This window comes from Coffea arabica, chromosome 6e (genome assembly GCF_036785885.1).
Source record: "Coffea arabica cultivar ET-39 chromosome 6e, Coffea Arabica ET-39 HiFi, whole genome shotgun sequence".
Classification (NCBI taxonomy): domain Eukaryota; kingdom Viridiplantae; phylum Streptophyta; class Magnoliopsida; order Gentianales; family Rubiaceae; genus Coffea; species Coffea arabica.
The window spans coordinates 15,532,370-15,541,551 of record NC_092321.1 but is presented as its reverse complement, the minus strand read 5'-3'; the positions used below and the strand labels follow the sequence as shown (position 1 = coordinate 15,541,551).

Below are 9,182 nucleotides of genomic sequence, written 5' to 3'. Positions count from 1 at the left end.
AAGTATCGAACAGCTCAAATTTCACTAAGAAGCTCGTCAACTCAAGTATTAAACAGCTCAAACTCGACCAAAAAGCTTGTCGAACTCAACTCGACCCGTATTAGTGATTAGTGATTGAGCAGGCTGACAAGCTCTCAACAAGTTAGCTCGCTTCACTTTAGCCTCAAGCATTTTACATATCACTGTATTGGAAAAACGTAGTTGTAGTTTTGCAAAAATATTTTTCCAAAAAGTTTCACACACAACCTTGAGCCGTCTCTACATTGTAAAGGAAAGGGGGAGGCTGGAAGCAGCAAAGTTCGAGGTCCATCCCGCCTATGAAACATTGGCCTTAAACAAGAAGTGCATTTGAGGCTAATAATTATAGTGTCATAAGATTGTTTTGATAGCTAAGCAGCTGCAGCCATACTGCTAAATATATCAGTAATTGGTTCATATGCCACCAGAAATACGTTAACTATACAACCGAAACTCTCAGACCAAAATTTTGCTCGTAAGAACAATCCATCCCTCTTATAGAAACGCCCGTTTCACAGCTGCAGAATGTGTCACAGTATCACACACAACTTTACAAGCTATCAACATTGTATCAAGCTAAAAGACACTTTTTAGCAGTGGTGAGGAATTTCTCCATCCCAACTTTCCAGTCCGATGGTTACCTGGAAGTCCCTATTGGTAGTTATTGAGTTTTACAATGGTATTGATATCCCCATTCAAAAGTGTTTGTGTTCTGCATTTCTTGGAGCAGAAACCCCCTCACTTCGTTACAGCTCTTCTGAGAAGTGCTGGAAAAGGGATGCTGAGAACCAAGTGAATCCTTCATCTCTGTGGGCGTAGCATTAAAATCGATGCTCTTCTTGGAAGCAGCACGGCTATCTGATTTATCAACATTCTTTTTGCTCAGGAACCTGCCTCCGCAACCTCTGGCTCTTCTCATAGCATGCAAGTGTCGAGATTCATGAAGATACGGCTGGAAAGCAAGCAACAGAAGCCTTAATCATACAACATGATCTCTAAAACCATCAGTGGACGCTGGAGAGTGCATCACATGATCCACTGAGATCAATTAAACAAAAGCTAAAACCAACCTTTCTAGCTTTCGCCACCTTATTTTCCAACTCAGCCTTTGCGCGCAGTTGTCTTCGCCTTAAAATCCCATGGTATTGTTTCGCGTTCACATACACTGGTTCCTCCGCCAATTCAAGAGGCAATGCCAACCTAGAGTCGTGCATACTTTGCAAGTCTGGATGCACCTAAAACACAAAATATTATGTAAAACATTACATTAGGACAAAAAGAAAAGTTTGTGCTGAACTAAGCTGTCTCTGAAACTGGAAAGTCTTTGTGTTATACTCCTCGCAAACAGATCAAACAACAGAAGGAAGATAACTGAATCAATCTCCCCACTCAGCTCCACATCAGAAATTCCATACAGCGTGCCCCTATGCTGGACGAAAAGTAGTTTAAATCTCATCAGCTCTTAGAACCATTTCTTTAGTAAAATACATTTGCATATCATCCTTTCAACCAACTCATGAAAATATTGATGGATTTTAGGTCCCGCCCCCTTTTCCCATGGATACCGTACCACTTGCTTGGCATAGACTGATTGATGCACTTATGACACATTAAACATACTTCACAATCAAACTAACACATAATTCTTCAATGCCATCAGACCATTATAGATGTTACCTTATATCCATGCAGTCAACTAGATCTAAACTCGGATAGAGTGTAAATTTGTTATAAAAAATATTCTACGCTATATTAACAACCTCTAAACTGTCATCTGAAAGCAGGAAACGGTTGCCAGAATCACTTTTTCCATGCATGCCATTTTCCTGGAAAAAAAATTTTCAGGTCAAGGCATAAAACATCCAAATGAAAACTGTTATCTAAATATCTCTCACTGGTTTTGTTCTTTCTGGTAAGTTATATTGATGTAGTCTTCTTCCAAAATATTTAATTGCACACCAAAAATAATATGTTTCTTCATCAAGCGTAATTCAGACGTACAGAACTAAACGACTATCATAAAGAACATCAATTCGAAATTCTGTTTAGGCTTCTTGAACATACATGTAAGGAAGAGTATATAAGTTCATTGATCCACTAGATATGTTTAATTCTAAGATGGCCACCCATTGTTATCCATTACATCTTAGTTATCAGGCACTTTATAAATCAAAGGCCGTTAAGCACATTAGTAAAGAACCTTTTATATCTGGAAGCACTAGTAGTACAGTTTCACCAACAGCAAATCCAGCAATGATCATACTCATCATTGCTAAGTTGCATTAAGTACAAAAAAGATTAAGGATAACATTAGAGCAGAGGATATCGTTACTTAAAGAAAAGTTCCAAGTCAATGAATCAATTTTTTAACTACTACTTTAGTTTGCTGATCAGCATACCTAGGACATTTGTCACTGCAATTGCATATATCCTCTAATTGGAGAGAGAATCTTGTTTTGTGTTTAAGTTCTCATATTGTGTTAGGCTGAAGGCCAAGGGTAATTCAGAAAATATATGTAAAAGGTAACATCAAAAGGGCTCCTCCTGCTTTATGTTTATGTTGATGATATGTTAGTTTTTTGTTACTTCTACCTGAATCTTTGTACGGCAATTTTCAAGACTACTCAGCAAAACTAATGAAGCTTCTGCATATAACAGTTGGATATCTGTTCTGCAAATCAAATCTGATGTTATAGTTTATATATAGTCAAGTATGACTTGTTAGTTGCTGTAATTTACTCAAATTTGAAATTATTGGTTGCAGTTCCACTAATTATCACCTTGAATCAAGCCCTGTTCAATGTTCAGTAGTTCTAGTGATTATAGTTGTCCACGTCTCAAAACTTGATGTTCCTGAGATGACATTTAGATTTCTGAAGTGACATTGATCAATCTATCTTTCACATGGAGATACAAAAGCCAGCAAAAACTGTTAAGATTTGGAGTCACTCTAGACCGTTTCATTCGTATTAATGCTTAATCCAGTGAAGCAAAAAATTATTAACGCATCATGCATAGCAAATGCTTGAGCATAACAAGTTTAATTTACGGTGCACAAAGAAATAAATCAAGAATCGGAGTAACTTCTTTAAGGATTTTCAAATTCATGGAACATAAAAGCTATTGAAACCCCTAATTCTGCAATGATCGAAGTGGACCAAGAAGAATGCTCAAGACAGAGACTGACCACGTTCACAGCATCAACATTAGCAGGCACAAAGAAAATGCAGATTCAAACCAAGCATATATCCAAAATGTGTATATAGAGGAGAGAGTCCGGCTTACATACCCAAGTTTGACCATGATCAGGCGAATTACCCCAAAAAGATGATTCTGGACAAGGATATGTTGTGCATGCCTGGGAAAGGAAAAGAGAAAAAAAAAGCAAAGATTTATTACAAAGACAATGACAATAATAATTTCAGGTTCATGAAAGAAACATATTAATTTTAGATGCAAACAAAAATTCCAATTAAATTATGGAAGCCATGGATTCTCACATATGTACGTTGGAAGAAGGAAGAGAAATACATTGGATGATTGCTTACAAGTTTCAGTTGAGTAACTGGTATTAGATGTTCGCTCATCGTCGGAGAAGCTATACTTGAGAATTTGAGAAGTTCTTGTGCACTATTTTGGTCTAAACATTCAGACCAAAAAAAAAAATTATCTTGACATCCGTATCATGTAAATCAGTAAGTACTTATGATTGCTCATTGTAGCAAAAAGAAGACATAGCCCTTATACTACACTTAAGAAACTAATGAACTACTTCTTTATTTTACTCACAAATTAAAGAATACACAAGATTAACAATTGTTGACATCATTAACAAAGTTAGCCAAACAATTGAATTGAATGTCAATGGAAAGATTATAGTAATGTGGTGTAATCATAGTAAGGATGTCAATGGCAGAGAGTGGAAGACAACAATTAGACAAGCATAAATTAAGAACTTTTTAAAACACGATAAACACTAATTGATAGAAGTTATCCAAGAGGAGCCTTGGAATGGTAAGACATTGGTTGTTCCAAGACGTTCGCTTTAACTTTTGGTACGTATGATATAAACAAATTCACCTATCAGCCACTTCCACAAAAGTGCCAAAAGGACACAAGAAGCACAATGGATACAGTATCAAACATATTGGTGATGGAAACAAAACAAAAATGTCCCGTCCCTTTCAGAGCTTTCCTTTCTTCCCTTTTGCAAGCAACATACGTCTTGTTGAGACTCAAAAAGACATTTTGAGTGTGCTCTATTTTTGCATTTTTATACACATTTAAATGAACCAACCATCGTTAAGAAGCAACAGCAATCACCAAACTGCTATTGGATCTTAAAAAAGGCCAGACTTAGAAAGAATCACTTGTTACATCCTGCAAGTCAAAATTAAAATTGGAAAGCAGGAAAATACAGGAAGTGTCTTGATACTACTATAAATCCTTAGTACCTGATTCTAGGAACTTTGCAGTTTCCACTTCTCTGTATATTTCACCTCCACTTTTCTCCAAAAACTTTGCTTCTAATTCATTAGATGTTGTCACCAGTCCAGCATTTTGTTGGCTAGGCAAGGTTAGACTTGATCTGCTATTACCAAACACTAATACTTCTGTGGAGACGCTGTTATTTTCAAAACCACTCAAATAACTCCGTGAATCAGTTGATGCATGTGAAATGCTTTTCACAGCGGACTCCAGCTTGTCAAATGTGCCTGATTTTTCCCGCATAGTTTTGATATTTACTCTGCTGTAATCTGCTGATGATAATAACAAAATTACCAGGATGTGTTAGCGTTAAATAAAAAAAAAATTCAAAGACCACGTTCTTAGCGTTAAATTTCATGGAAGTGGGGCGACTCATGATGGTTCAGTTACATTCAGGAAAGGATCTCTCATCGAATTCCTCGGTATTTTTTTTCCCCAAGAGAACTCTTTAAAATATGTTGAATACAGTAGAATTTTTGGATCGCACTAGTTTTTCTCTAAAATTAATTATCGATTTCCTACTTAATCCTAACCAATATTTTGGAACTCAGACCGGTGATCGAACCGGTAAAGTGGCCGAGTCAAGGTTCGACTGGTTCAATTCTAGTTCATTGATTTTATTTATTTATTTATTATTTTTAAAAATAAAAGATAACAAATAAGCAGAAATATATAAAATCAACACAAAAATCCTAAATTTTGTAATATCTTATGGAGAAGATTTACTAATCTGGTACCTTCTCATTCATCGGCCAAATAAAAGAAAAAGCATTTCATAAAGAAATAAAGAATCAACAAAATTATGAACAAATCTATCCAATATTTTACATGAAACAAGGAAGAGTTTAACTTTCCCAACTCAAGAATAAATTTGATAGGATTTGTAAAATTAACTCCAAAAAAAGGAGAAAAATATGAATATGAAAACAAAAGATAGAAGAGGAAAAGGAAAACAATTGTGTTTCTTTATCTATTGAGTTCAACTTCATTATCATCTTTATCAACAATAATGTAAAAGAAAAAATAGAAGAGAAGAGGGGGAAAAAAAGAGATAAGCGAGGCTTGTCGAGCGGCTGCTGGAAGTGGAAATTCTTGGAGGAGGAAAGAAGATTGAAAGTTTCTTTAGTTTTTAGCTGGATTAGTTATTTTGCTTTTAAGTTGGGCTGGGTAAGTTTTTTTTTTTTTATTTGAGAAAAATGGCCCATCAACCAACTTAATTTTAGTAGCAGACAATTAGTTGTAGTCGTTAAGCTTCGATACAAACTAAAAGCCCAAAAAAGTCAGCAACCATTAAAAAAAAAAAAAAAAGTTGAAGTCCCAAGTAAAAAATTCAAAAACTTGACTTTACCGGTTTAAGCCGTTCATTTCGGTTCGCGATTTTGATTGATTTTTTTAACTTTTGAGTTTTTCATAAATTCGAACTGATATCATGGCTGGTTTATGGTTCGATCGGTCGAATCGACTGATCCGATCCGATTTTTAAAACATCGATCCTAACTTTCAATATTCCTGAATTTTTGGAGACTATCAAAAGTGAAACATAATCCATCAAAGAGATACCAAAGCAAATCGGCCTATGAGGTTATGGGCTTGTTCTCTGCTTACTTTATTTACGCGATTGTAGTTTCCGATTTTGGACATGACTCATCTTCTTGTTTGCTTTTCCATCTAGATTATTAAATTATCCAGTTGCCAAAAAAGATAAAATCCTGAATCTAGTAAATAGTAGCTATAACTAATTCTTACTATTTTAGCCTCGTCTTTTCACAATCACCTTTTGCAAATTTACCTACAGCAGTTAAACAAGACCTATATAAGTTACAGCACATTTCGGATCACGCAATAGAATACTCCTAACAACTAAACTCCTCTTGATATCCAAATGAAAAGTCAAATTACAGAATACTTTACTGAAGTGGTACATGTGAAAAACTTAACACCATAGATATAATTCAGATATGTCAGAGTTTGTGTAATTTTTGGCATTATTTTTGGAGTTTATTACTGTAAACTGCACCTACAAAAATAATTTTTGGAAACCGACCATTCAAGACACATCCATTTTCTTTGTTGCACTAGTAGATGTTAAGATCGAGACAATAATGCTCACTAACAAATGCATAACCCCAACATGCAGCAACAAAGGAAATGGAGTTAAGTTATGCATCCTCAACCCATTATCACACTCTGCTACATGTGTAAATTTTTCAAGAAAAAAAAAAAAAAGAAGAGATATGAACTCCCCAACAAAGCAAAGGTGTCGAAAAGAAACTGTAGTACATATAAAAACCAAAACATGCAGATATCGAAAAGGGATTAATCTCAAGAAGACTTACACTAGATCATGAGCAAACAGGCTTTGGATCCCTTTCATGCATGCAATCCCATAAGGCTCAGAAGACAAAGAGGGTTGATGGAGTAGTTTCAGTATCTGAATGCCGTGTGAGGTGGGGTTTTTGTAGCAGCAGGAGATGATGATGAATATGGAAAGACGGCCATAGACTGGCAGGTAGATAAAAGGAGAGGAGAGAGAATCAAGAAGCGAAGGTAAGAGAGAGTGACCAGATCGAGTGGCATGCGAATGTACAACTCAATCTTAGGATCAATCTTAAAGACAGCGATGTCTTCTGCTTCCCTTTCTTTCTTTCCTTCCTTCCTTCCCTGTTTAATAGTTTAATAATAATAACAGTTGACAGGTATTACCACATCTAGCAGCCACTTGGACAGACTCCGCCCTAGATTTTGCCCATAATGACGTTAATGTCCAATGCCTTCCTCAAATAGTAACCCTATATATATTACCCAATCATGCAGACTGGATAAACAAATTTGATGTCATTTTCTGTACAAAAAAGTAGAAAAATATTTTAAATGAAAAGGTTAATTTAACAAGTAAGATCTAATTTGCCTATGAACACATTGGCTATACAACTAGCATATGGAAGTAATCAAATTCTCGTGACATCCATTCCAAATTTGTTTTGACAATTCATATTATTATTAGCAAATTGGAGAAAGGCATTGGGATTCACCATTCCCAAGTTGCTTTATAAGGAAGGTAAACTTGTGACTAAGACAAGAATCCTAAGTTATATTGTCGAGGAGGATATGTTGCAGATTGTCTTTCATCGTAAATAAAAGAATTACTTTTTTTTAAAAAAAAGTATTTTTCAGTCTTTATTGTTTGAAAATTGAAGTATTCAAAAATTATTTCAAGACAATGGATAAATTAGTAGACCAATTGTCCTTCTAAACTCGTTTGGATTGCTATTCTTTGAAGTTTTAATATAAAAATATATTCTGGTGATTTAATATATGTGAAATAAAAACATGATTAGAAAATATGTTCACAAAAAGAAAAATGAAGATCTGAACAAAGCATGTACACTAACCAAACAACTCAGTCTAAATTTAAAGGGACTATTATGAGATAAGATTCAAAATACGTAAAAATGGAAATATGTACATACAATTAATTATGATCTATTTACTTACAAAAAAAAAAGAATTTCTCAAAACAAAAGTTACATTACTCGTTTAGTGCTAAAAACATACAAATTTTTTTTAAATACATCCGAAAATTCAAAGCCTAATATAAAGTGAAGCTTTCTTGTTTGGATTATGACATTTTAACAAAATTTTTTTATGTTTTTCGTGAATATATTTCTCAATCACATTTTTATCAAATATAATCAAATTGTTACGGTACATTTTTCTATAAAAAAAAAAATTAAAAAATAGCAATTCAAATGGAAGCTTAATATTTAGTCAAATTCATGAGGCAAGTATACCAAGTAACTAGTCATGGAGCTAAACCATCTTGCCACCATAGGCAGAAAAATGAAGGGGTAGAGTCGTCTTTAAGAAGTGACACTACTGATAAGTGATAACCTGTGGACTTGTACGGCAAGATGACATTAGGTGATTAAGATAATCAGAGGCGACAATAAATTGATTAATGATTAACATTGATTTGTATTATTGGTCCAGTTTTGCATGTGCTGGCCCTCCAGCTTAAGCCGCTACGTGTCGAGAAATGGTGGGGCCCGATTACCTACTTCCCCGGTGCGAAGGCCAGGTGTTGAATCAGTCCCCTTCCTAATTGATGACTCAACCGCCTGTTAACGGCGTCGCGCCGTTGGTGGGGCCCGTTGTTTTGGCGTTGGGTGACAAGGCCTACCGTAACCCCCTCCAAAGAAGCAAGACGACATCGCACGGGTCTGATAATAGCGACCGTCAACTTTCCACGCGTCCCCTGACTGGCATCAGCGGACGTCATCAACATTGTACAATCCTCAGTCAACTTTCCAATTTGTGATGGACTCCAAACAATGAATAATTACTCGGGATTAACTTTTCTTTCTTTTTTTTTTTAAATATTACTGGATCAATTTCTCTTGAAACGTGTTCCTAGCCCCTGTTTACTTGATTATGAGGTCAAGTCCACTTCAAATTTTAGGGGCTCTTGTTTCTCGAATGGCCCATTTTGCTCTTTCTCTATATTTGATGCATTTAAGGTTGCAAACGAGGCTAACAAAAGTAAACTATTTAAAGTTCAAACTTGTTTATTTGTTTTACGGAATTTAAAATCATGTTTAAAAGTTAGGCTTTTTTATTTATCAAGTAAAATTCGGATGAGTTTCTATTGAGTCAAAACCGAGTTGAGTTTGAGTAAT

At 35.1% G+C, this 9,182-nt stretch overlaps 1 protein-coding gene across 8 annotated transcripts; it reads right to left on the bottom strand.

Annotated features, from left to right (window-relative positions):
• Nucleotides 1-485: 485 nt before the first annotated feature.
• Nucleotides 486-7,168, bottom strand: LOC113695145 (uncharacterized). 8 transcript variants are annotated; one of them, XM_027214134.2, is made up of 8 exons: nt 6,843-7,168; nt 4,473-4,778; nt 3,567-3,658; nt 3,308-3,376; nt 1,779-1,844; nt 1,391-1,447; nt 1,089-1,253; nt 486-970 (listed from the first exon to the last, which is right to left on the bottom strand). In XM_027214134.2, the coding sequence occupies exons 2-8, from the start codon at nt 4,747-4,749 to the stop codon at nt 680-682; spliced, it is 1,017 nt and encodes a 338-aa protein (XP_027069935.1). In that variant the 5' UTR covers nt 4,750-4,778; nt 6,843-7,168; the 3' UTR covers nt 486-679. The 8 variants fall into 8 exon arrangements, with proteins under 8 accessions (XP_027069935.1, XP_027069936.1, XP_027069940.1 ...); XM_027214135.2 differs by having other exon boundaries at nt 4,473-4,775; XM_027214139.2 differs by lacking the exon at nt 1,779-1,844 and having other exon boundaries at nt 6,843-7,167.
• Between the last annotated feature and the right edge of the window lie 2,014 nt (nt 7,169-9,182).